The sequence below is a fragment of the Corylus avellana genome, chromosome 8 (genome assembly GCF_965113065.1).
Source record: "Corylus avellana chromosome 8, dhCorAvel1.hap1.2, whole genome shotgun sequence".
In the NCBI taxonomy this organism is placed as follows: Eukaryota; Viridiplantae; Streptophyta; class Magnoliopsida; order Fagales; family Betulaceae; genus Corylus; species Corylus avellana.
The window spans coordinates 2,907,052-2,935,038 of NC_142497.1; the positions used below are offsets into that span (position 1 = coordinate 2,907,052).

A 27,987-nucleotide genomic window follows, 5' to 3' on the forward strand; every position below is an offset into this window, starting at 1 on the left:
TCTTGACCTAACTCCATACTCTTTACCGGATTCGCCACCTCAAAGAAGAAATAAAAGAAGGGATATGCTGAGAAAATTTGAATCTTTACATCAAAAGTAATCAGCAATCTTTGTGTAGAATGTAGATTGTTTCTCGATTTTCTGAGTAATATTAGAGGCCGACCTAACTAACATGTTTTAAGTGACTTTTATTTTTATTTTTTTAAATAATTTAAAACTCATCAAATCAATGAATATAATAAATAAATGTGAAGATTTATTGACACTAGGGTTGAAAAGGCTTTGGTTGTAAAAGAGAGATACCTAGTATTCTTTATCTTAGCCCGGAAGCCAAGAGACAATTTCTAGGCATTCCCATTTTGAGCGTCTGCAGTCTGCACAAACCACAGGGTGGTACAGTAAATTACCTTTTAATCACATTCCCACACGCCCAAGCCCACTGCCATGTGGCCCCAACCCATTGGCCATCGTCACAATAGCGAATTTGGGCCGCGAGAGTTTAAATAAAAAAAAAAAAAGTCTAGAGAGAGAAAAGGGACTATAAACACGTTTCTCCAGATACAAAAATCACCAAATCCCCCCCCCTGCGCCTTAACCTTTACTCTTAACCCTTTACCCCCAATTTCTCTAATTTTCTCAATTTCTCTCTCTCTAGAAATATATTTTTCCCTATTTTGGAAATTTTTTTTTGTCTCTCTCTCTCCCTCTCTGCCTCTCTCTCTCCTGGGACACCGCCATCAACAATCATCGGCGATTAATCCAAAAACCCAACTTCGTCGCATTCCTCTTGAATCGGGCAGTTAATTTCACCCCCCCAGGCGCATCGTAGCCGCCGCCGATATTGCTTGACCCGCCCGAAAATACCGACCCGATACCCGACCCGGAAACTCAAGCGGGTTTTCCAATTTCGTTATTGTCCTTTGCCGGCGATTCAGGCCCCGGCGAGTCTAAGTTAAACAAGGTGCGCACGATTTTTAACCCGCGCACCTCCTCTCTCTTAGTTGAACCTATTTAGTCGAACTCCTTCTTTTTTTTTTTCTCTTTAGCTGTATACGAAGGTGAGCGTTTTGGAGTTTCGGTCATCGGATTCTCTGGTCGCTTCAATTTGATTCTGGTGTGAAATTAGGGTTTTGGATTTTGGATTTTAGGGTCTGTGCCTGTTATAGGGTTTTGTTTTTGGGAGTTTTTGAAGGGTTTTAGCGATTGGTTTTGTAGGATTGTGAGAATTCGCTCGTTGATCTGTTGCTTGCTCTGTTCGATTTGTTTGTACCTTTGGTTTTTGGCGTTCGTGAATTTTCCGATAATTTGGATCCGGTCTTCGTCAATTTGTGATTGCAATGCGTTGGAGTTCAATTGTGTTCAAGTGTTCTTCATTCAAACTGCTTTAGGCACTTGTTCCTGATTTTTCTTTTTCTAGTTTAGGTTTGGAATTGATCAGAGAAGCTTGGTTTTGATTGGAACTTGCTCTTTTGGCTTTGAATTTGAAGTTTCAGTCGGTGCTTACTCTTTCCTTTTGAGTTCAAATTGTTTTTTTGAGTTAAACTGAAACTTGGGTCACTTTCTTAGACAATAATCCAATATTTGGTTCATGAGAAAGTGTAGGGAAAGCGAGAAAATGGAATTGAGTCAATGATTAATCATTATTTGGTACGCATACATTGGATTTCTATTTGACTGAGCCAAGTACAACTAGCTGGCTTGGTTGATTAAAGTTATTGATTACCTGAGAAGTCATGAGATTCAATATACTTGTTTCCCTCATTTTTGCAGTTTCTCTGCAACCATATGGAGGGGTTATATATATGTTTGTTTTTGTTATTTAGTTTTTGGCCCACCTAATTAATTTTAGTTTCGAGTGAGTAATGGCTGAGAGTGTTAGTTTTCTTTATTAATTTCCGTGAAAACGATAGACAATTCTACTAACAGCCTTCACTTTCTTGTTACTTGGACCTTTCAGAGGGATTTTCGGAGACAACAGAAGCACTAGGTGGTTACAGCTTTACCTTCGTGAAATTGTCCCTTTATGGTAAGGAGATTGAGATAAATAAGCTCCATCGAGGTTCCATGTTAAAGGATGGCTTTTTTTAGGAACTATAGTAATGAAACTGTTTCACAGAGTGTCCTGGAAGAAAAAGGCCAGGGACAGAGTGTCAACAGAACTTGTAGCACGGTAGTGAATGAGGATTTAGATGCGACTTCGAGTGAGAAAGAATTTGATATGAACATGGATGCACAGTATCAAAGTGAAGGTGAACTGAATGATGCCAATAGGCTGCAAAACGAGGGAGCTGCTAATGGCAGTGTTAATATGAGAGCGTCAAATCTGCAACCTTCTGGAAGGAGAACAGGGGTTGCCGGAAAATGGGGTTCAACCTTTTGGAAGGACTGCCAACCCATGACTGGGGGTGGCTCTGATTCTGGGCAGGATTCCAAAAGTGGGTCTGACTATAGAAATGCAGAGGCGTCAGAAGACAATTCATTGGATGGCAGGGAAGATAGATTGGAGTCAGAAGATGACAATAGGCAAAAGGATGTGGGCAAGGGTCAGAGGGGCCATTCTGATGTCCCTGCAGATGAGATGTTATCTGATGAATATTATGAGCAGGACGGGGAAGAACAGAGAGACACGTTGCATTATACAGGATTGAATTCTAGGCCACAATCAAAACCTGTTGCTAACAGTAACCATGTGAAAAGGAATTCCAGAGTTTTAAATGACAATGAAGATGGTGATAATGACGACAAAAATGATGATGCCGATGTGGATGCTGATTATGAAGAAGAGGATGAGGAAGATGGTAGTTTGTTTTTATTTTTCCTTTGTCTGATAGATGGTTGCTATATTATTACTATACTCACTGTGGTGAGTCAACGCTGAATTCATGTTTTTTTGTTGTTGCATGCAGAGGATGATCCCGATGATGCAGACTTCGAGCCTGATTCTGGTGTCACGAGTGGTCGCACAGGGAACAAGGTTATTTTTATATCATTATCGTAGTTGCTAAGCGTTAGTTCGTAATCATGTTTTGTTTTTCTTTTTCCTTTCTACTTTTGTTTTTCATTTCAAGTAGGACTTGTGTTATAGATTTGACATGTTGTAGATCAACTGACCAGGCTCAAAGATATCCCATTGGACTTCCTTTGCTATTTTCTCAGATTTGGTCATGCTTTTTTGATTTGCTGCGCTTATCCCTGTAGTCTGCGTAACTTTTTTAGTTCATATGGTTTAATGCTGTCAGTTGTATATAGCTGCTTGTGGCTCTAGTACTATTTCCCAATACCATCTGACATGGCTATTCCGTGTTTTGCTTCTTCTATCAGGTTGAACAGAGAAAAGTTCTTAAAAGTTTGTTTCTTTTGTTGGTTAGAATTCTGCGAGGGAACCACTTAAGCTGTCCATAATTTTATTTGGTCTAAGTAACTTGCATACTGTAGTGTGGATTCTAGTAGTTAGTATAGTCCAATGTGAAACTTGGTAGTATCTTTGGAAGTAGGTCTAAGCATGTTCTTGTCTGTGGGAAATCATACTGCTAATTGTAATTGTGTGGGTTGTCCCAAGCTAGCTGGTGTCGCTACCTATGATGCGTGTCTAGTAGTGGGGAAATTTTTGAGGTATTGTTCTTTTTATTTCTAGAAATACTATTTTTCCATCTCCCATCCATCTTTTTATCAAATCCGAAAAAAATATGGATGTAGATGGAGGAATAGCAGGTCTCTATTTCTAATTATATTCTGTCATCATCAAGGTTTAAATGTTGTGTTCCATTGTAGTTTAGTTTTATACTGCTAGTTAGGAGAAGGATATTGTGATTAGTGTACTGAGTATACGATGAAAAGGGGTTGCTACTTTGTTTTGTAACCTGTGGGTGCTTACTTGAGTTATGTATTCTTCCACTTAGGTGCCATCTTCTTAGTTTCTGCAACTGCTACTTAGTGTTTTAAACACCAAGATTCTGATATAGACTAGATCTATTTACAGATCATTAAGATTCAAGGTTTTTTTGTTTGGTTATATTGATAGAATTCGGTGTTGAGAGTGATTTGGTTGTGTAATGTTGTGGATTGGTTTATGTTGGTTTGGGTTTTGGTAGGAGTTGGAAGAAGTTTCTTTTTTATTTCTAGTGCTGGTTTAGAAAGGTGACTTTTGTAGTGAGAAAAATGTTAGTTGTAGAAAAGAAAAATAAATAAATAAAAGAGTTTGATGGGAAACCCCAAACTAACGAAGGGGTAAAATTAAATTTCAAGTGACATACGAGTATGTATAAGGGAATCCTTAACCAGAATATTAAACGAACACAATAAGTAAACTCTAATCGAAGGTAGTTAAAGTTTTATTTCATGATTTATGCAAGTAAAATCCTCTTAAAAGTAGTGAAAAGTTTTACCGCATGATCTTATGTAAATAGACTTCCTATGATAGGTGGGCTATTATTATATGCATTATGTGTATAGTAGCATTTTCAACAAAGAAAGTAGTATCATGATTTAAATGTGATATAAGCCCATATTTTATGCAGTATTTCATGGCATGAAATTTTTAGCAATTTTTTTTTGATAAGTATGATTTATTATGATTATTCAGAAAAAAGTCATTACGAGAAGAATACTTAGAAAAGTTTTTAAGAGGGACTTATTCACAAAATTTTTTAGAAAAATTTTTAATAGAAGAGACTAGACAAAATACAATTCCATTCGTTGGGTGCAGCGCCCTTGGTGTCAACTTAGTCATGGTTATATGCCACCTGTGGTATCAGTACAGTCATGGGTTGAGGAAGGAAGTGTCTCCCCAATTCGTTTTAGTATGTAATTTTGGAAAAGGGTTTCATGAGTAATTTTAGTAAGATTTAAAAAAAAAAAAAAAAAAAAAAAATTAGAAAAGTTTAAAGGAAGAGTATTCAAAAATGTTTTCAAGAGAAAGATTAGACATGACAAGATTCCCTTCCATGGGTGCACCACCCATGGCGTCAGCATAGTCGTGGTTGTTGGTGTCACCACTGGTGTTAGTGTAGTCAGACTCATGTGCTACCCATGATGTCAGCACAATCATGGTTGTGTGCCACTCGTGGTGTCAATGGAGCCACAGGTTGAGCGAGGAAGTGTTTCCCTAGTTCAGCTTAGTAAATATTTTTATTGTATAAAAAGTTGGTAGTTATTTTGATAGCACGATGCAACCACATGAGAGTGTGAGCTATCACTTGGAATTCTGTCCTTGGTTGTGTCAGCACAATCATGGTTGGTGTCACCCCTGGCGTTAAGCAAGTCAACAAAGATCTTCTAGGCTCTGTCCTAAAATCTATCAACTCAGCATGTCTGATGTAATTTGCTCTCTTATTTAACAAATAATTGGCCCTCAACTAAAGGAACAAAGCATGTTTTAATGTGATAAACCATTGGTGGCCCTCACAAGCTCAACAAAACTTGGCATTTATTCACCACAACTGGGTGAGCCTCGTAGCTCCGGGTGCCATGGACCAAGTTAACAACTGTGAATACATGGAGGCACCAGAATGAGAGAGGGGCAAGGAAGGCTTACGCAAGGCGCTAGTGCGTTAAGTGAGGTGAAAAACGTTGTACGCTTTTTTTGGGTTTAAAACTTTTTACCCCCCCATGCCCTTATGTTTTCCGTGGTTAAGAAAATATCTTTGGGTTGACCAATATTTTATGTTGTGCCAAACACGCAAAAAAGGAAAATATTTGATGGAAAACATTTTACATAGAAACAAACAAGGTAGCAAGTTGAGACGAGGTGGCGGGGACAAAATTTGTTAGGTCCATTCCAAAAGGCAAAAGTTCGAGGTCAGATCTTTCTTTAGGAGTTTGGTATTCCCGTTGGCTCCCCATTTCCTTGGAAGAGCGTTTGGAGAATTAGGGCTCTTTCTTTGTGTGGACGGTGGCGTTAGGGATGATTTTAACTTTGGATAACTCGAGAAAGAGATACGTCATAGCGGTGGACTGGTGCAACATGTGCAAGAGGAGCGGAGAGAGTAGATAACCTTCTTCTCCATTGTGAAGTGGTTATAGAATTGTGGGTCTTGATCTCCGTCTTTTTGGTGTTGGGTGGGTCATCTAGAAGGGTGGTGGAGTTGTTGGCTAGTTGAAGAGGTCAATGGGGAAGTCAGTGCTTTTTACAAGCTTGGAGGATGGCTCCTCCGTGCTTAATGTGATGCATTTGGAGAGAGGGAATGTGAGGAGCTTCGAAGATTGTGAGTCTGGTGTGAGTAAAAAGATGTTATGTTCAAATCTGTTTATGATTGGATGGCAGTGTATAATAGTCCTTGTTTTTCTAGTTTTATGGAATTTTTGGACTCGTGTTGTTATTTTTTTGTTGGATCTTTTTGTATACTTTTTGTGTGCTTGGGATGCGATCCTCAACTCTTTTAATGAGATTTATTTATTTATATATAAAAAAAAAAGATAGAGAAAAAAGAAAGGGTTCATTGAAGCTAGCTCTACCCATATTGTAAATTTAGTGCATGATTTATCTATTAATGAACTTCTAAGAGTTTTGTAAATGAAAACTAGTTGAGGGGAGTTGTTGATGGGATTTATGTTCTACTAGATTTGGATTTTAAGCATATTTATGTTTTTGTCCATATGTCTGACAAAATAGAATTGTTGTATTGTCCAGGACATGTCCTTAATGTATTGTTTTATTTCCTGTTTGATTGCCATATATTCTTTAATAGTTATTATTACTAATCATTTTTTTGGGAAGAAAGCTTGTTTTTGTTTTGTTTTTTTTTTTTTTTTTTTTTTTTGGGGGGGGGGGGGGGGGGGGGCGGGGGAGGATAGTAATGAGACATGTATTTATTTATTATGTCTGCTGACTTATCTTGTTATCTTTTTAATGATTCAGGATAAAGACTGGAATGGTGAAGATTCTGACGAAGATGGTGATGGTGGTGATGATTTAGAAGTTTCGGATGAAGACGATTCCTATTTTACAAAGAAACCTAAGGGTAGGCAACAAGTTAAAGGAGGACGTAATGTAGGGTCCACTAGAGATCGTGTATCATTTCGTGCGTCTAGTCGACAAAGAAGAGTGAAATCATCATTTGAAGAGGATGAGTCTTCAGCAGAGGACTCTGACAGTGTCAGTGAAGAGGATTTTAAAAGCATGACCAGGAGAGGTGTAAATCTCCGCAAAAATGGTGGTCGATCCACTGTGTCAACAAATGCATCTGGACGACACAGTGAGGTCCGCACTTCTAGTAGGTCAGTTCGAAAGGTGTCATATGTTGAAAGTGAAGAAAGTGAAGAAGTTGATGAAGGCAAGAAGAAAAAGTCCCACAAGGTGCAGTCTAGTTATTGTTGTGTTAAATCCATGTATTTACCTGACATCTATACGTACTTTCTTTTTGGTTTATATGTTTTCAACTTTTATATTTGATTTAGATTTGGAAGTATTAGTAGATTAGAAAATTTTAGAGATTTAGTTGGGCAGTATAGAAGTAGCATGAGATGATCTTGTAGGGCTCTTTCTTATGGTAAGCGTTGTTTTGTGACATTAATTAAAGTGGTTATTGTTACTGGATGATTTGGAAATTTTCTTCTTTAGTTGCTGCTTTCTTATTTTGCCGAGAAAGATTTCATCAGAATTTTTAGCACAAGTTTGACTGAATGACCTAGTTTTTACTGGGATTTCTTCCATGTTTAGGTCTTCTCTTGTGGGTGACATTTAAATGCCTACCTTACGTAGTTAAATTGTGATATTGCTGAGGCGTGGGCTAGCGTTTTGTTTTGTTAGTCAAATAGTGCTAGAAAATCTGGATGTTCTTATACATGATTTCTAAGAAGCAAAGTGTTGTCAAATAGAATAGAGGTTAAAGAAAAATACAGATTTGTGATGCTTAAGCACAATTTGTCGGGAAGTGTTAACTTCATTTTTGCTGAAGGGTTCGTTGAGTGAATAGTCCTGCAGTCATGAGTCTTATCTGTTTCTAGGGTATCTAGTTTTTTTTTTTTTGATAAGTAATGATGTTATAAAAAGCGCAAAGGGGCGCAACCCATATACATGGGAAGTATACACAGAGAGCGCCTAAGAGGGAGAGAAATGAAAAAGAAAATCCGAAAAACTAATCACTAAAGGAGCTAGCCAAGCGGCCGTCCAAGAGTAAAGAGTAAAGAAGAAGAAATGAGTCAATTCCTCTATGGTCCTAGTGAAATTATCAAAACATCTAGCATTTCTTTCATTCCAAATACACCACATAAGACACAGAGGGATCATCTTCCACACAACCGCACTTCGAGAACGCCCTCCCGACCACCAACTATCAAACAAGGCCCTCACGCTACAAGGCATGACCCAATGCAACTCAAACCGCTTGAAAATCATGTGCCAAAGAGCTCTTGCGAGCTCACAGTGGAGAAGAAGATGATCGACTGACTCTCCAGTCTTCTTGCACATACAACACCACTCCACTACCACTATGTTCCTCTTGCGTAGCGTATCATGAGTCAGAATCTTGCCTAGGGCCGCAGTCCACCCAAAAAAAGCCACTCGCTGCGGTGCCTTAGTTCGCCAGATGCTCTTCCAAGGGAACTCCTCTTGATTAGATATGGTCAAGGCCTTGTAGAACGATTTTACCTCGAACTTGCCCTTCTTAGACGAGGACCAGCAAATACGGTCAACACTGCCTAGGGAAACCTTGCAAGAAATGCAGAAAATTTTTTTTGGACTAAAGGAATCTCCTCCTTGCAAAGCCTTACTTTCTAAGATATGCACTTCCTTAAGTAAGACTAGTAATTCTAGTAGATGATGTTTTTTTTTTTTTGGTCATCTAGTTGGGGATGACTTATTTTATCAGCTTTGTTTAGGATTGTGGACAGGTCCATTGGAGGCCTGCTTTGTTTGTGAAGGTTAAAAAAGGCAGAAACTAAAAATATTGGGAAGGATGGGTAGGTTGGATCTGATGGCTACATCCCATACTTTTTGGTTTGGCTTGCCATCAAAGAGCTGGTGGTATCTCTGTAGAGAGAATAGAATATAGTTTCTAAGGCATAATAGATTGAAAGCAATGTGTAGCAACGGGCATGTGCTGGACATGGGGATGCTCTGGATTTGACTGATGTGGGTTTGAGAGCACTTTATGTATCCTCTAACTTGGAAATTAATCTTTTGAAAAGCAGGCACATTTGAAATTAGCCAAGGATAGCCTTTGGGTATGCTTTCTTGCATAGAAAGGAACTCCAAATTACTTATTTTTCTCAATTTACTGATAAAAGGTAAGCTATTAGTCATTAAAGATTATCAAGTAGAAGAAACATTGAAGAATAGATCCAATCTGGTTTCTGAAAAAACTTGGTGAGAAGAAATTAGTATGTAGACCATTATTTTTTGAGGGTCTACTTATCTGAGTTGTGGCTTCTGCTGTCTGGATATTCGTAGGACTAGATTCTGCTTGTCCTGCTGTCTATTTTTATGTTTTTGAAGCTCTCTTGTTTAGCATTCAAAATGTCTTCACCTGCTCAGTCTAATTTATGTTGTTAATTTTATGTGTGTGTTCATGCATGTGTATGCTCTCTTTTTTGTGCTAAGCTATGACATTTTGAAATGCAGAAATGCTTAGGACACCCCAGTGCGCTCACATAAAGTTGTAAGGAATGTCAGTTGGAAATTGCTTATCCTGGTTGTGACATGGAGTGCTGTTGTTTATTGATAAAAAAAACTCAGAACTCTTCCAATCTAATAATATTTATATGTTTGTTGTTTGCACATCTGTTTGTTAATTGGATTTCTCTAAGGTGGCTTACTCTGAAATTGTTTCTTTTGCTTATTCATGAAGTTGTTCTCATGTATGATATACTTTTTTTTTTAATTGTATCTTTTAGGAGGAGATTGAAGCGGAAGACAGTGACTCCATTGAGAAGGTACTGTGGCATCAGCCAAAAGGCGTGTCTGAAGATGCTATAAGGAATAATAGATCAACAGAACCTGTTCTGTTAAGCCAGTTGTATGATACTGAGCCAGATTGGAATGAGGTGGAATTCTTGATAAAATGGAAAGGCCAATCACATTTGCACTGTCAGTGGAAGTCAATCTCTGAGCTGCAAAATGTATGCGTTTTATTCTTTCTATTGGTTGCTTGTAACTTATGGAGGCCATGATTAGTTTTATGGTTCTGTTGTCACATGTTATTCATATGTGCAGCTCTGTGATTTTTGTCTATGTGAGTTTGCAGCTTAGTGGTTTTAAGAAGGTTGTAAATTACACGAAAAAGGTGATGGAGGATGTTAGGTACAGGATGGCGGTCTCACGTGAGGAGGTAATATTTGTCCTTTGCTCTCATCAAACTGAGCTTTAGAATGACTTTTTTTGTTGTTTTCTTTTTCTTTCAAATAACAGAGCAAGGTTTTATAAAGTATTTTGGTAGTTAGATTATTAATCAATTGCAAGAGGGGCACACACAAACAGGACACAAACAAACACTAATATATCTGTGAGGACATACACGCATATGGACATGTAATAGAAACATATTGGTACTTTGCTTCTATATCTATGCCTGAAAGTTAGATACCTAGCGTTCCCCAAAGAAAGAATCAGTATTCTCTCTCTCTCTCTCTCTCCAATATATATATATATATATATATATGAAGTTATAAGTATTATTTTTTTTTTCTGGGTAAGTTATTAGTATTACTTAATGATAGCATTCTTTCTGGTTCTTTGCCTGTGTATCTGGTTTCTAAGGTTAACTGTAATCATTGGGTTAAAACATTGCAATGAACTTAATTGTTTCACTGAAACAAGATGGGCAAACCAGTTTGTCAAATGGAACATAGGCACACACAAGCTACTATGGCAGTGTTGTTAATACTTTTTTCTCAGGAGTTTATTCCATGTTATTCTTCTTTTTTTAACCTTTTTTTTCTAGACTTTTAACTTGTAAAATATGTTGATATTACCATCTGAGTAATAAGTAAATTTTTGAAGGTTGAATAACAATTGTTGGTTTTTTGATGAGTATTCAATATATTGTGGTCAATCAATGATAGCTTGGCAAGATTTGAACTTTGCCCTATGCCTAGTGTGGTGTTTATGGCTAGAAAGGAATGCGAGATGCTTTGAGGATTCTGAAAGATCCTTGGAGGAACTCATAGCTTTCTCCTTCTACACGCTTTTCACTTGGACAGCTGCTTGGCTTGCCCCTTTAGTGATTAGCTATCTTGATTTTCTTGTTCTTTTCTCTTATCCTAGTTAGGCGTTTTCTTTTGTATACTCCCTATGTTCTTGGGTTGCGCCCCTCTGCGCTTTTGTTAAATAAACATTACTTATCAAAAACAAAAGATTTGAACTTTGAGATTTACTTCTCTCTCCCTCTCTCTCTCTCTTTCGACTTATTTTTATAACCTGAGCTTGGTGTCAAACCTCAATCGAGCAATATCAGCTTGATCACATGTATAATTTCACTGCACCTTAACTTTTTTTCATTTTTAATATTTTTTACTGACAAGTTGCAACAAGGCTACCACTATAGTTTGTTCATGGAGGAAAACTTACCTCTTAGGTGGAGTTTATTTTTTGTGCTGCGAGGGGTTATTATTCTATATTATTAAGATTTTTATTGCAATTGATGATTAAATGAGGGCCCTAAAGCATATATAAATAGATAGCCTATGTGCTATTAAGACTATTTTTTGATTTTTTTTCTTGACTCATATTGGTTAATGTAAGAGCTTCTCTGATATTGTCTGTGGTCCTAGATGGAATTATGTGCATTCGGAACTAGAGCTGGAATTTCTTCAAAAAAATAGGATCTTGCTTTGATTTTAGAAAGTTGGGAATGGATATGTTGTGAGTTTATTTCTTTATTGTTATTAGGAGTGGAGAATTGAGATATTCGGCACAGTATTAGCTCATCAGCTCTTTTTATATTTATGCCATTGGTTTCTTGTCCTCTCTGATCTTGATATGAGTATGTTTCACGTATCTGTCACATTTCAGTTTCTTTCTCCTATGAAGTTTCTTTAAGGGTAGTGAGGAATGACCATGCTGCTTTTATGAATATTCTTATGTTTCCCCCCTCCCCACTCTGAATTTCTTTTCAATTGCTTCATAAAAGAAGCATGGCCATTCCTCACTACCGCACCTCCCACCCCCCCCAACTCTGAGTTACTTTTCAGTTGCTATATCCTATGAAGTTTACATACACTTGAAAAACGGGGATATTAATTTATTTAATATGGTAGCTCATTTATTCTTCATTTTTACTGTTTCTGTATATACCTGTTAGATTGAGGTAAATGACGTGAGCAAGGAGATGGACTTAGATCTCATCAAGCAAAACAGTCAGGTTTGTTTTCCTGCTTTGCATTTTTTTGTTGTCTTTACTTTCCTTTCTAGTGTTAAATAATTCTTTTCAATTCAATTTGAGGTTTTAGTTATTGGTTTGCCAAAAATGCATATTCAGGTGGAGAGAATATTTGCAGACCGAATCAATAAAGATAGTTCTGGCAATGTGGTACCAGAGTATTTAGTCAAGTGGCAAGGGCTATCTTACGCTGAAGCAACATGGTAATCTAGACTAGAAGTTTGTATGATGATTCCGTTTCTGGTGTACTATTTACTCCTTTTCCTTACTTATTTTGGCCTGTATATGCTCATATTGGTTAGGATGTTGGGTAGATTAACTTCATTGATACTGGTGTCTAGTCCCTTATGAATAATATAATGTTTTACTTTAGCTAATGGACTATAAATCAAATGACATCTCCTCTCCTTTTAAGAATGGGGCAGAAGGTGTGATCGTTGGTTCAAGACCCACTAGGTTAATGTAGAGGGTACCAATCAAGCAAAAAATGTATTGCTTTGGTGGGTTTGTATGTCTCTTTTATTTACTGGTTTGTTCATTTCTATTTCCAAAATAAAAATTGGTATGCTTATATTTAAATTTATGTGTTATCAGGGAAAAGGATGTAGATATCGCGTTTGCTCAAGACGCCATTGATGAATACAAGGTATGTGTGTTTTAATTGTCTTTCTGCTTTTGATTTATAATGATTGAAAAAGGGCACTTCTTCCAACATCTCCATTTGCTTGATTTATTTATCTAGCCTTAAAATTGTGGAAGAAATAAATGGTGTCTCGCATGTCCAGATTAATGGAGAATTGCGAGCTCATATTGATTGAGGCATATTTGGAGATTGAACATCTAGTGGGCAACTCTTTAACAAGAAATGGAATATTTGGTTATCAAAATTTTTGTCTGTGGTTGATACCTTGGCATCCCAAACTGAAATTAAGGCTTTGAAGTCTTTTGAACACGGTATTTTCTTTGTTTTTCAATAGGTAATAAAAGAAAGCGTAATAATGGGCTTGCGCAACCTCAGTACTAGGAATCTATACAAGAGAGACACCCAAAAGCAAATTTAGTATCTAAAATTCAAAAGATTGAAGAACTCCAAATAAATTTGAAAATAAAGAGCAGTAGTAGTTTCCATCCGATCATAAAGAGAACTCAAGGACCAAAGCTTCAACCCCTCATTACATGGATATCAGTTGGAAATGAATGGGCCATCTGCGACAATTGTTCTGTGCTTTTCAAATTATGTAGCAAAATTCTTTCCCAATACTGCTGTTTTTTTATGAAGTCTTTCCCAATGCTGCTGTTGCTTTTCAAAAAAAAAAAAGAAAAAGTTCAAAGTTCAGGAATGCATTTTTTTTTGCAGAGTACTACCACAACATTATGTCAAAACTGAATCTGGAGGGCCATTACTCCCTCAAACCTAATAAATTTGTTAAAGTTATTCCACGGGTGCCTTAATATTCTTCGTAGATTAACACCATAGGGTCCTCTAATTACATCACCGCACCCTTCCTAAGAAACCCTGTACTTATTATCTACCCTTATCCTCCAATGCTTATTCTTCTTTGTTGCATAGCACCACAACCATTTTCTGAGTAAAGCTTGATTAAAAACCAGAAAGTTCCTATTCCTTAAGGCCCTTTTTCGAAGTGGAGCACAAACATTATGCCATTTGACTAAATGGAATTTAAAATCATCCCCAATACTTCCCCATGCAAATTCTTGCTGCAGTTTTTCCAATCTATTAGCAATATCAATGGGCGTGGGGCTGGGAGATTAGATAGCATACTATTGATGACTGTGATTCTGCCTCTTTTTGACAGAAGTTCTTCCAGCTTGTCAATTCTTACATGATTTCTGTCAACCCCATCTGAGCATGCCCTTTTTAAATGGAGAACCTAAAGGTAGCCCCAAATATTCTAAAGGGCAATATAACACTCTACTATCAAGAGTATCACAAGCTCCTCTTGCAACACTTCACCGACAAGTCAATTGATGTTTTCTTTGATTCTTTCCCCTTTTTTCTGTTCCTCACCAGTGTTTCCCATAGCTCTCTTGTCAGTATTAACCTCGAATTTTAAGCTTTGTTTGATTTATTACTGTGTCCCAGTGTATTATCATATGAATGTGTCCAAATGCTCATGCACCCAACACATGAGTAAAATACAGGTTTCATATCATGTTAAAGGTGAATGGTTTGTCATTTGTGAGCAGGCTCGTGAAGCTGCAATGGCCGTACAAGGAAAAATGGTGGATTTCCAACGTAAGAAGAGCAAAGGTCAGTACTTTTCTGGTGTTTGGAAACACGCATTAAGTGAATTCTAATGTAGCTATTGTGAACTGAAAATTGGTTATATAATGGGTTTGGTTGAAGTTGGCATCTGATGGAATTTTTGTTTAAGTAACATCATTTAATAACTTTAGATTAATGTTTTGTAAGTACTGTTAGATCACTCTTGTATTCATACTTATCATGTATGCCAAATTTCATATCAATTGGATGGTAGTTACCATCCAATCCATAAATTCATTTATTTAATATTTTAAAATTATAAATTAAACTAACATTTTGAACAATTTATTGATGAGATGGTTAATCTCCCGTCATTTAGTATTTGACGAACATGATAGGTATGGGAAAACCGAAAACATATTATTCAATAGTGGGGGGTTTATTTTTATAAGTAATTGAATTTCATTAAAAGCACAAAGGCACATGAAATATACAAGAGAGACACCAAACCAAGAGATGAAAAAAGATCAAGAAAATCTTGAAAGCTAGAAAAATGAAAGCAATTTATGGCAACCATCCATTGGTAAAGGGTTAATAGTGGGTTTTACAAAATACTAAACGATTAAAAAGATGGTCATTGGTGTACCATAATAAAAAATTATACCAGGTGTAAACTGATATATATAGACAGACATTACATACATACCCACACACACACACACACACACAGTCACTGTCCAGTTTTGTTAGTACTCTATTCCTTTTGGAGATATCCCAAAATATGCGTACTTTCTAAAAGCAGTGTTTATTATTTTACGGCTTTCCTATTTGTTAGAAGTGATTTTAGATGTTTAGTTTAATGCTTTTGTCTCTGCAAATTTTGGTACACCTTTGGTGTTGTATGTGATAAGACTCCCTTAACCAGCATAGTGGATTTTGATTTCCATTTCTTGTGAGATATGGGTTTGGGTAACTAGGCTTCGTGATTGAGACAGCAGAGAAGGAATATGGGAAGGATTAATGATAGTTTTTTTTTTTTTTTCCGATAAAACATTCTGAATTTCCCTTAGATTTAGGTGAAAATACACAGGCTTCCCTTATGTTTTTGAAATTACACTCAATTCTGTATCCAGATTATTTTATCAACAGAAATCATTAGTAGATGAATCTTATCATTTCAGACAAAAACAACTAAGATTATGCTTCATTTGAAGGAAAAATAATATATAACAGGCACATGGAGAGTAGAGGTAACAAGATTAAGAGTTTTGGAGAGAGGAGGTTTATGACATTCTTTAGGAATTTGATAACAACAAAACTAAGTGTAGCTTGTAATATTATTTTAACAATGCTTGTAATAATTTGTTAGTGATGGATTGGTTTGAAGTATATATGTCAGCTATGAACTTAGGAGAATTCAGTAATTTTTGGAAATAAGTGGGAGGATCATCCCTTAACTTCATGAATATCGGGTTTTGCATGGAGATTTGTTTTCTATTTTTCAGCACGCAAATTACATACAAAGTTATTAACTAATGTGAATCTGTAATGTTTAGCAAGCTTAAGGAAGCTTGATGAACAGCCTGAATGGTTGAAAGGAGGAAAGCTACGTGATTATCAGCTCGAGGGTTTGAATTTTCTTGTTAACAGGTATACTTTCTCTAAATATTTGTTGCATGTTCTCTCTGTAGTTTGAACCTTTCATCTTTTACTGAAAAATTATGACCTTTCTTTTGATAAGTAGTGGAAAATTTATGCCAAAATGAGGCAGTCTAGTACACAGCAAGTGTAGAAGAAGGTTTCATAAAAGAATTACAATCTGAAATGCATACAATCATGGAAATAAAAAAAAATAAAAAGAACTGGAAGAATAAGGACTATGAAAAGTGCACATCCAATCATACAGAGCCCTTTGAAGGGGAAAAGAAAAATTTAAGTGACAAAATTGTATGCTCCAAGTGGTTACGCTAAAATATTTTTGCTCTTGTACATGGCCTAATCAGTGTCTCTTGCATATGACAGTTGGAGGAATGATACAAATGTCATCTTAGCTGATGAAATGGGTCTTGGGAAAACTGTTCAGTCAGTTTCCATGCTTGGCTTTTTACAGGTAAAATCTTATTCTTCTTCATGCTGATGCCATTATAAGACTTCAGAGTCATCATTTTGCATTAAATGTTAATAATTTTGATCTCTTCTTACAGAATGCCCAACAGATCTATGGGCCTTTTCTTGTTGTTGTACCATTATCCACTTTGTCAAACTGGGCAAAAGAATTTAGGAAGTGGCTTCCTGATTTGAATGTAATTATATATGTTGGCACCCGTGCAAGCAGAGAGGTGAGTCATACTTCTGGACACTTATGGTTGAAGGTACATAGGAGTGTAGGATGGGAAAAGAGTTTTCATGTATATACATCTTTGATTGTTTAGTGATGACAGGTTTGGCCAAATGAAATTTCTCTAGATAAAGATAGTTGATTGGTGTACTAATAGAGCTTGCTTATCTTATTGCTAGAGATATATGACTTAAAATGTCAGCACAGCAATACACAATCTGGATTGAGCCATGGTGTACAGTATATGATATTTGACCACAGTAGGAAGTTTGGTTCCCAAGCTTTTGCTTTGAAAAATTTGTGAATTTTATTCTCACATAGCTAGAATAGCAAAGTGTATGTTATAATTATTCTTTTGGTACTTGAATGCTAGAGAAAGTTTTGGTCCCATTGCTGTCTGGGTTGATGGAGCAGGTGAATGTCAAATATCCTTGGCAATCATTAATATTATACCAGTGGGCCTTTGCATCATGGATTCATGATGACATTAATTACTGATCACCGTTTTACTGATTAAAAATCATAGGGCAGAGGCTGCTAGTCTGTTGTATTTTATATGATTCAGATCTGCATTAGGAATGATGCTTCTTTTATGCCACAATGCGTGGTTATGATCAACTTCTCATCAAATTTTTTGTGCTCAATATCACTTATCAAAAAATAAATAAATTTTGTGCTCAATATTTTTACTGCTATATGGTTGCAGGTTTGTGAGCAATATGAATTTTTCAATGATAAAAAAGTTGGCAGGCCTTTAAAATTCAATGCGCTATTGACTACATACGAAGTTGTTCTGAAGGATAAGGCTGTTCTCTCCAAGATTAAGTGGAGCTACCTGATGGTTGATGAAGCTCATAGGTTGAAGAATAGTGAGGCACAGTTATACACAACTCTTTCGGTATGCTAAATTCTCCAATGAATTTGATTTCTGACCTTTGTGTTTATATTATTGATATTAATTTGGTTGGTTTTGGATATTGCCTTGTGTTTCCTCAGGAGTTTAGCACCAAGAACAAATTACTTATTACTGGCACTCCGTTACAAAATAGTGTGGAAGAGCTTTGGTATGGAATTTTTCTCTTTATATTAGTCAAAACATTGCATTTTTTTTTGCATGCTAAATTAGTTAATTGTTCTTTCTTTGTTGAGTAGTGCAAATATGCTGATAAAAAACGTGTTGCAAAGCTAGAAAATTACTTTTTTTTTTTTTTCCTATTTTTAAAGTATAGTATTGCATATTGTGATGTATCTTTTATTTTTGAACCCACTCCCTTTGCTTTTATAAAATAGAGGTTGCAATTACATATGCGTGCCCTATTGATTATTTGTAAAACTTGTAACTCTACGTTTATAATGTTTTCTGCTCATCACCTTGACCTACAAAATTTTCATGCTTCCTTTTTTCTTGGCTGTGCATTTAACATCAATGACCTTGGTTGTCCTTGTGTGAGAACTGGTATCTGTTGTTTCTGAATAATTAATCTTGAATGACTTACCCTTATGTTGATTGTGGCTAGAGTTCTTGCTTTTTTGGTTATTTGAATATCCTTTAATTTGTTTTATGTAATTTTGTTATGTTGCTGCTGAATAATTGGAGCTTCTTCCTGGGCTTATGTAGGCTTTAAACCTTAAAAGATATTTAAACTTGGTTGGTCAGGATGACCAGCTTTAGTGAAATTTACATAGCTACTTGGTAGCTCAGCATGCCTCATGTTCAATTTGAATTTTCAGTGAAATGTTTGAAGTATTTGGTTGGTAGGATTTAATTAAGAAAACTCAAGTAATAAGAAACAACTGCAAGACAATTATATTGATTTATTTTCAGAATATAACATTTTACATGCATCTGGAAACCGTTTTATTTGTACCTCCTGTGTACTAGGGTTGCACCCCTGTTGGACATTTAAAATATTTATTAGCTTATAAAAAAAATAGGGAAACTGTGTTGTATAGATACATAGTATATGAGCAAAATACTTGGAAGATACTTTTCTATTCTGCTCTCACTAATGTAATAATGTTGATGTAAATATGTATGCTTGGAAGTCTTTTTTGTATGATGCATGTTTGGATGCAGACTGCATGGATAGTTGCATATAGAACCATCAGTTACTGTCTCATATATGCAATGCACAAATGCAAACATTTATTGTTAACATATACACAACCATGAACATAAGCCCCTTATTGATGTTATCTTTTGTTGGATTTTGAGAATTTTAAGCAATAAAATGTAGGATCATTTATAATGAATATATAGATCACACACTCTTGTCTGTATGTATGTGCGTATGTATATATGGATATATATGCACAGGCACTGTAGTATTTGTACATGGATATATATGCACAGGCACTGTAGTATTTGTACTTATTACTTACTCGGCTATGTTCTGATCTTGTGACTCGGTGATTGACCCTGGAACCAATGACTGAACCAGTTCAATATCTAGTTTTTGTAACAAACCATGATTGTGTGTGTTTGATCTTAAGCCCTGTCTTCTGAAACTTATGTATCTTATAGTGCTTCATAATTTTAACTCTGATGAGACTCGGTTCTTTACCAGGTTTTTTATGGGCCCTCCTCCCTGATTATATCTTGTAGGGTCATCTGTTATGAATGAAATCTATAAGGGTTCAGTGTTGAATTTTATGCAAGGCTATTCTGAGTAGAACATTACTTCTACCTTCTCCCATTGCTTCCACATGAACATATGCTTTGTTTCATTCACCCCTAATGACTTAATTGTTTTTGTTTATAGTCCTTTTCATCCACTCCTACTGCATTAATTCTTTAGAATCATATAATATACTTTTTGTAGACAATATATATTTCATGGACTTTTTATTCTTCTTCTTGTTTTCTTTTTGTCCCTTGTTATTATTCTTTTCCTTCCTCCTTTATCATTAGAAGGGTTCTTCTCAGTTATAGTTTTATATTGTCATTTAACTTATGTCTCTGTTTATTGTTTGGTACCTGGATGTTAGTATAGGGGTACTAGATGTCATTAGTGTGATATTGTTGATTTTTCGTGACTACTTGGAAGCCAGTGTGAGAGTCCTCTTGATTATGAACAAAATTTTGGGAGATCAACAAGGTGTTTTTATTCTTCTTCAAAGTAGAAATTTGCTGTTGTTGGTACCATATCTCATTCATAGTTCTGCTTGTACTCCACCCTCTTTTGTTATAGGGCTCTGCTTCACTTCCTTGACCCTGAGAAGTTCAAGAGTAAGGATGATTTTGTTCAGAATTACAAGAATCTCAGCTCATTCAATGAGAATGAGGTACAATTTACAGTCTTCATCATGCTCTTTTACATTATCTGGTTATCTTCATTAATTTATTTGAATAATATTGATTTCTCTGAACATTAAAATTATTGGTGGTTTTTAATGTAGCTTGCTAATCTTCATATGGAGTTGAGGCCTCATATTCTCCGAAGAGTTATAAAGGATGTAGAGAAGTCTTTGCCTCCAAAAATTGAGCGTATTCTTCGTGTTGAAATGTCCCCCCTTCAGAAGCAGTAAGTGCTATAATAAGCTTGTAATGAAGTGATTTATTCCAATTGTGTCAGTGAGTTCACTGTCTGCACACCTGGTTCTGGTTGCGTTTGTGTAGGTACTACAAGTGGATTTTGGAACGCAATTTTCATGACTTGAACAAAGGAGTCCGAGGGAATCAGGTTATTATACACTTCAAACATCATTTATAATGTTTTGGATTGAATTCTGTTTATTATTTCTTCATGTTCTGCATAAAGTCACTATCATAATTGCTAAGCACAAGTGTTATTTGATTTGATTTTTTTAATTTATTATTTATTTTTATTTTTTGTCTCTTTTGGGTTTGGGGGGTAAAGATGAATGTATTGTGTGTGGCATAATACTGACAGAATCTTTAATTTGTTTAAGAATGCCGCCCCTATGCGCTCTTCAATTAAATGAATTATTTATCAAAAAAATAAATTTGTTTAGGAATGCCTTTTTGTTAATAACTTTGGCACATTAATATATCTCTCCATTTCAGGTTTCACTTTTAAATATTGTGGTAGAGTTGAAGAAATGTTGCAATCATCCCTTCCTGTTTGAAAGTGCGGACCATGGTTATGGTGGGGACTCAAGGACAAATGATAGCAGTAAAGTGGAGAGAATTGTTTTAAGCAGCGGGAAGCTAGTCATACTTGATAAGCTTCTTGTTAGATTACACGAGACAAAGCACCGTGTTCTGATTTTTTCCCAGGTTTGTTTCAGAAATCATTGCATTGAATTTGTAGCTTAGGAACTTGGAGGAAGCTATGAATTTTTGTATGGTCTTACCTTGTAGTTTTGTTTTCTCGAGTCTTCTCTTTGCATGTAGATATACCAGTCAATGGGATGAATTATCTTGAGACTGGTGCAACGCATTCTATATTGGTGATATATTAAATACATAGATTTCAGTTATTGTTTTGGAAGTTGAGTCTAGGATAATTGTTTCTGAAGTGTCCAATCATAGACAGAATGGCTTATGCAGATCCCTAGAGACACTCAAGACATGTAATTAGCTTTCCTGACTGAAAGTTAGTGTAGATGTTATTGGCTTACCTGATTGCGTAGTCAGTTGTCCTAGAATTTGGTGAACTTATTGGGAACTGAACAAGTTTTATGCTTATGCTGCTTTATTCGTTCTTAATTTAAACAATTGTGTATATTTACTTGTTCCACTTTTACATTGTTAGGGTGTAAATTGGTGTCAATGCAGGGCACTTTCTTTGGCATCAGGATATTTTACACACGTGTATCTTTGGTCAATATATATATATTGAATGCTAGTTGTATGCATATATGAATGTGTATATGCTCTTATAATGTAGACTAAAGGATAATATTGAGTTTTTGCCTAGTGTATCTAAGTGTCTGAGTCATGGCTACAAATGATGGTTTGCTGCAGATGGTCAGAATGCTGGATATACTAGCAGAGTATATGTCACTTAGAGGGTTTCAGTTTCAGAGGCTTGATGGTAGTACGAAGGCTGAGTTGCGCCACCAGGCAATGGATCATTTTAATGCTCCTGGTAGTGAGGATTTCTGCTTCCTTCTTTCAACTAGAGCAGGTGGCCTGGGTATCAACCTTGCAACAGCGGACACTGTTATAATATTTGATTCAGACTGGAATCCCCAAAATGACTTACAGGTTTGTACTGGATGATATCTTTCTCTTTTGGTTACCACCATTTTACTCTTTTATTTTATTTTATATATTTTTTATTGTGCATCAGGCAATGAGTAGAGCTCATAGAATCGGACAACAAGAAGTTGTTAACATCTATAGATTTGTTACAAGCAAAAGTGTTGAGGAAGATATCCTGGAGCGAGCCAAGAAAAAAATGGTACTGCACAAAAATGTTTTGAATTGTTTAATTATTTTTTCGTTATTTGTTCTAGGATGTATTGATTTATACAGGTACATGCATAACATTTTAATCTATACCTATATGTTGCATTATATATGAATCTTGTTCTTTTGGCTCAAGGTAAATGAATTTACGTGTTCCTTTGTGTTCATGTGTGCCTCTATAGGTTCTTGACCATTTGGTGATCCAAAAATTAAATGCAGAGGGCAGACTGGAGAAGAAAGAAGCAAAGAAAGGGAGTTACTTTGACAAAGTAAGGACATTTGTTAGAATATGGTTATAATGGTATCATTTGATTGCATGGTTACAATAAAAAAGAAAGTAAAAAAAGCTTATAAGCTTTGATTTATAGTTGGAATTCGTCTTCTTCTTCTTTCAAATATTAAATGTAGCATCAGATTTTTACTTTGTAGTGGCCTGCTGTACTTTTTGTCTTTTGGGACAATCAATATATCTTTTATATTTCATGATTGCAGAATGAGCTGTCAGCTATCTTAAGATTTGGGGCAGAGGAACTTTTTAAGGAAGACAAGAATGATGAAGAAAGCAAGAAAAGGCTCTTAAGTATGGATATTGATGAAATTCTTGAAAGAGCGGAGAAGGTTGAAGAGAAGGAACCTGGTGGAGAGCAAGGGAATGAATTGTTGAGTGCTTTTAAGGCAAGATAATACAGTCACATCTTTTAGTTTAATTGCATGGCATTTTTTCTTAAGCCAATGATTGATAGGTCAAATGGAGGGTGAGGTAATTAGTGCAACACCATTTGGCGTATTTGTAACTTACTGATGAAAAGCAAAAATATTTTATTGTATAATGGCTATTTCTTCTTTCCTCTAGGGTTTTGGGGTTGGGGGCAGCATGTGGGTTGATTTGTTCTTGCTTCTGCTTTTAAATCCAAGCATAGAGTCATTTATAGTTTTTTTGGCGAAGCCTTTAAGTCTTTATCTGTTTATGTCCAGGTTGCCAATTTCTGTGCTGAAGACGATGGGAGCTTTTGGAGTCGTTGGATAAAACCAGATGCAGTTGCCCAAGCTGAAGTATGAACCTATTATGTTGATATTGACTTAATATACAATACGTACATTAATTTTTCCAAGTTATGTCTATGAGTTCTTTATTCATTTTTTTGTATATCTTATAGTTTAGACATTTGTTCTCCCTTCAGGAAGCTCTAGTTCCACGTGCTGCAAGAAATACTAAAAGCTATGCAGAGGCTAATCAACCTGGGATGAGTAATAAAAGGAAAAAGAAAGGACCTGAGCCTCAGGAGCGAATGCAGAAACGCCGCAAAGCTGATTATTCGGTCCCGGCAGTACCAATGATTGAGGGAGCTGCTTGTCAAGTGAGAAGATGGTCTTATGGGAATTTGTCTAAGAGAGATGCATTGCGTTTTTCTCGTGCGGTAAAGTTCTATTGATACTTATATGCTATGGCTTGATAGTGTCACTTGAAAATTATTAGATTTTACAGTTTTTTGCTTTATAACATGGTAAGAGTTTATCAAAATGAAATGAAAGTGCTTTTGATCTATCTCCTTTTATTTTATTTTGTTGCATTTTTTAACACTTCAAAATAAGAAGGGTCCATTTTTTCTTTGTTGGTAGACACCCCTGGGATGGATATACTAGCTTACTTACATGTGGAATTATGGTTTGGCATAGTAAAGTTACTGTCTGCACGATTGTATCGATGTCCAATATGCATTTTCTTTGAGATACATAATAAGGATCACCCTCTCTTCTGCTGGCTTTCTTCATTCCTGCCCCACACTTTTGCCCATGAGCCAGGGGGGACTGTTTGCCTGTCTGCAGATATTTTTGATTGGGAAAGCATAACTTTTTGACTCATTTACAGAAGCAGTTATTGTTGTATGAGATCCTATGTATAAGTTCAGTTACCACCATCTCTGACATGCTGACAGCCAGGTTTGTTGTAATCACAAGGAAAGAGTACAGAAAAAATTATTCGCCTCACTCATGTGCTTACCTTTGTGGTGTCATAAATGTTTTTTTGGAGCTTTTAATGTTTTATTTTTTAGAACATAATCTTGCTTTGGTTCTGATTTGTGTTTGAATTTCATGTTCGGGTAATTGAACTTTTTTTTGAGAAGTTTCAAGAGAATGAGAGTTCAGTTACTCTATTGCAGTGTTCGAGTTTGGACACAGCCAGCCCTAGAATATTTTTTGTTTGCTCTATTATATTTCTTAACTTTTCTTCCATCATTACAAATTAGGTCATGAAATTTGGGAACCAGAGCCAAATCAGCTTAATAGCTGTGGAGGTTGGGGGTGCAGTTGGAGCAGCTCCGCCTGAAGCACAGATTGAACTCTTTGATGCTTTGATTGATGGGTGTAGAGAAGCAGTTGAAGTAGGAAATCTAGACCCAAAGGTTGGTCTTAAGATTAGACTCTTGTTGTTTTGTCGAATGCTGCATTTGCTTTTTGTTTGTCTTGTTTGCTCTTGTAATCTAACGTTACATGGTAATAATTCGTAGGGACCTGTGTTGGATTTCTTTGGTGTTCCTGTGAAGGCTAATGATCTTCTCACCCGTGTTCAAGAGCTTCAACTCCTAGCGAAGCGCATTAGTCGCTATGATGACCCCATTGCACAATTCCGAGTGCTGATGTACCTCAAACCTTCAACATGGTCCAAAGGTTGTGGCTGGAATCAGAGTACGTGTTACTCCCATTGTTATTTTAATTTGTTTTATATTTCTTTCGGCCATATGAAAAATATTATTGTTTTTCCTGATTTTTTATGTTTTTCACTGTGATAGTTGATGATGCAAGATTGCTTCTGGGAATATACTACCATGGTTTTGGCAATTGGGAAAAGATAAGGTTGGATGAAAGGCTTGGCCTTGTGAAGAAGATTGCTCCAGTGGAACTGCAACATCATGAAACCTTTCTACCACGAGCTCCAAATTTGAGAGACCGTGCTAATGCACTTCTGGAAATGGTAGGCAGTCTGCAATCTAATTTCTGTCTCTGGATTTTTTGGCCTTTTCCTTTTCCTTTCCATATTTGGTCAATGTATAAAAGCCATAAGTGTTGATTTCTGAACCTCAATTGTGAATATCTTGCTCTGGCTTTAATGGTATAAAGTTCAAAGTGATAAAATTTACCCCCTTTTTGTTCATTATGCTCCTCTTTGTCTGATGAAGACGGGGGCATTAATAGGTATTTGTAATGCCAATGTGGCTTCTACATATGGTTCCCACTACCACAGATTAGAAAGTGCAGGGGAGGGGAGTAAAAAAATATTGAATTTGTTGTCTCATGGTACCGTTTGAGGAAATAAACTTGTTCATGTGTGTGTTTGGTTTGAAAGTTTTGTATAATTAGTTTCCACTCTTTTTGCACTTTCTTCGTCTAATATATCATGGATCAGTTGTTTTTACTTTGTCTCGTGTCATTTTAACTTGTTTAAGCTGGACAACTGAGGGGTGAACGGCTGGTGTAAGACATGAATGAACCAGTGTGAATACAGACATTTGATGTCCTATTTTAACCAATTGGCCTTATTTCAAGTGAGTGTGAATAATTCAACTACTTGTCATGCATGCTTTTGCGGAAGTCCAGAAAAGTAATATGTGGGCAACTGAGTCTGGTAGCTACTCATATCATTTTGCTGCTGTTCATTTCATGCATGCTTGAATGTGTCCTTTTTTGTAAAATGATTGTGCAAAGCCTGGGTCTTGTCTTCCCCTTTTTCATTAACTTCATATTTGGTTTTTTATGTGTTTAATGTTGCTGATATATATTAGAAGTGATCGTCTCCTTTTGCTTCATGTCAGTGGTTTCTTTTTTTTGGGTCATGACTTGCATGATCTGATGACTAGTGCTTTCACCCAGGAACTAGTAGCTCTTGGAAAGAGAGCAAATGCTAAAGTGGGCCGTAAGGCTTCCAAGAAGGAGAGGGACAATCTTCTAAACATCTCAGTTTCTCGTGGCCGGGATAAGAAAGGAAAGGCTGGATCTCAGAAAGTCACTGTTCAAATGAACAAAGAGAGACGTCAGAAACCTACGAAAGTTGAACCTTTGGTAAAAGAAGAGGGTGAAATGTCGGACAATGAAGAAGTGTATGAGCAGTTCAAGGAAGTGAAATGGATGGAATGGTGTCAAGATGTCATGGTTGGCGAGATGAAAACCCTGGAACGACTTCAGAGGTTGCAGATCATTAGTGCCAATCTTCCAAAGGAAAAGGTAGATTTTTCATTCTGGTTTTCCATTTATCTTGTTGTTTGTTATTATATTCTTGATCTTATGTATTCAATTTCCTTCTCCTTCAGGTGCTTATGAAAATTCGGAATTACTTACAGCTTCTAGGACGAAGGATTGACCAAATTGTTTTAGAACATGAGGAGGAGCCGTATAAACAAGATAGTATGTGTTTTTTTATCCTGCTTGATTCGTTTATTGTCGCTGTGGTATAGGTCACTTTCAATCTCTGTTTGGGGCTGTCACAATTTTCATTCTCTTGTGAGCATAAAGTGTTATTTTCCAATTTTTTTTTTTTTTTTTTTTTTTTCATATAATGGTTGACTTTGTGTTCAATATTATAGCAGTTTTAAAGATGATCTGAAAACGCATCTGTTTCAAATGTAAACCTTTCTTAACAATGTAGTTATTAAATTGACAGGGATGACCATGCGGCTTTGGAACTATGTCTCTACCTTTTCAAATCTCTCTGGGGAGAGGCTTCATCAAATTTATTCAAAACTTAAACAGGAGCAAGAGGAGGAGGCAGGGGTCGGCCCCTCCCATCTCAATGGCTCTGCACCTGGTCCTATTGGCCGTGACAGTGACACCAATTATTTTCCTCCTTTCCCTCGGCATGTGGAGAGGCAAAGAGGGTACAGTAATATGAGTACCTACCAAGCATCAGAACCAGTTCAAAAGGGGCATGATACAGCTAAATTTGAAGCATGGAAACGAAGGAGAAGAGCAGAAACTGATAATCATTTCCAGGTTCAGCCCCCATCTGTAAGATCTATGAGTAACGGTGCTAGGTTATCTGATCCAAATTCATTGGGCATTCTTGGGGCTGGACCATCTGAAAACAGACGCTTTGCTGGTGAGAAGCCTTTTAGGATGCGTCAAACTGGCTTCCCTCCGAGACAAGGTTTCTCATCAGGTATTAAGTAGTCTTCATGTTATTTGGAAGGAGAGCAGATAATTTGAGAATTAGGGCTTGTTGGCTCACTTGGTGAAAACTGCTTCAGCCATAATATATATCCTCCGGAATTTTTTTCACCCATGGGAATAAGTGGTCTCAGATTCCTATTTGGCGTCCTGCGGCTGATCTCGGAAAGTATTCACTGAATGGGATTGCATCCTTCAACAAAGGTTGCTGAGAAACAGAGCGAAAATTCCTCTGTTATGTGCAAGGTTCATGGAGTCTTGCTGCCAATTCTTTTCTTCTTTTGAAGATGAGTTCAGTAATTTGTTTTCGTAAATAGTGAAAAATCAAAAAAAGGATTAATCTCATTCCATATATACACACATGAGAGGAACTTCCTATATGTAATATGCCTTTGAAAAGTGTACATTATCAAATTTTCCAAAAAAATTTTGGGCTTTTTTCTTGCAATTTTTGTTCTCCGCGTGTCCATAAGAACATTATATGTGTTTTGTTTGCTTAATGGTTTTTCCTTGGTTGTTATAGCAAGAATATGATACTAACAACAGCTGACACATGCCTTCATAGACTTGT

At 36.3% G+C, this 27,987-nt stretch overlaps 1 protein-coding gene across 2 annotated transcripts; it reads left to right on the forward strand.

Annotated features, from left to right (window-relative positions):
- The first annotated feature begins 597 nt into the window (after nucleotides 1-597).
- CHR5 (chromatin remodeling 5) lies at nucleotides 598-27,864 on the forward strand. Of its 2 annotated transcripts, XM_059573450.2 has the most exons (32): nucleotides 598-961; nucleotides 1,958-2,026; nucleotides 2,117-2,798; nucleotides 2,907-2,974; nucleotides 6,857-7,294; nucleotides 9,832-10,056; nucleotides 10,182-10,265; nucleotides 12,237-12,296; nucleotides 12,414-12,517; nucleotides 12,909-12,960; nucleotides 14,523-14,586; nucleotides 16,098-16,191; nucleotides 16,564-16,651; nucleotides 16,746-16,880; nucleotides 17,586-17,777; nucleotides 17,876-17,943; nucleotides 20,071-20,164; nucleotides 20,279-20,403; nucleotides 20,499-20,562; nucleotides 20,907-21,119; nucleotides 21,810-22,052; nucleotides 22,138-22,248; nucleotides 22,439-22,525; nucleotides 22,749-22,931; nucleotides 23,232-23,309; nucleotides 23,438-23,674; nucleotides 24,506-24,661; nucleotides 24,767-24,944; nucleotides 25,049-25,230; nucleotides 26,127-26,477; nucleotides 26,564-26,657; nucleotides 26,914-27,864. In XM_059573450.2, exons 2-32 carry the CDS (start codon nucleotides 2,024-2,026, stop codon nucleotides 27,417-27,419), a joined length of 5,259 nt encoding a protein of 1,752 aa, XP_059429433.1. In that variant the 5' UTR covers nucleotides 598-961; nucleotides 1,958-2,023; the 3' UTR covers nucleotides 27,420-27,864. The 2 variants fall into 2 exon arrangements, with proteins under 2 accessions (XP_059429433.1, XP_059429432.1); XM_059573449.2 differs by having other exon boundaries at nucleotides 1,958-2,798.
- The last annotated feature ends 123 nt before the right edge of the window (nucleotides 27,865-27,987 follow it).

Bases quoted from the DNA above. Each gene is read 5' to 3' on its own strand.
- CHR5 (XM_059573449.2), top strand. From the start codon at position 2,075: ATGGCTTTTTTTAGGAACTATAGTAATGAAACTGTTTCACAGAGTGTC. The intron at 17,778-17,875 runs GTATGCTAAATT...GTGTTTCCTCAG, and splicing joins AGTTATACACAACTCTTTCG to GAGTTTAGCACCAAGAACAA. The intron at 26,478-26,563 runs GTAGATTTTTCA...CTTCTCCTTCAG, and splicing joins CCAATCTTCCAAAGGAAAAG to GTGCTTATGAAAATTCGGAA.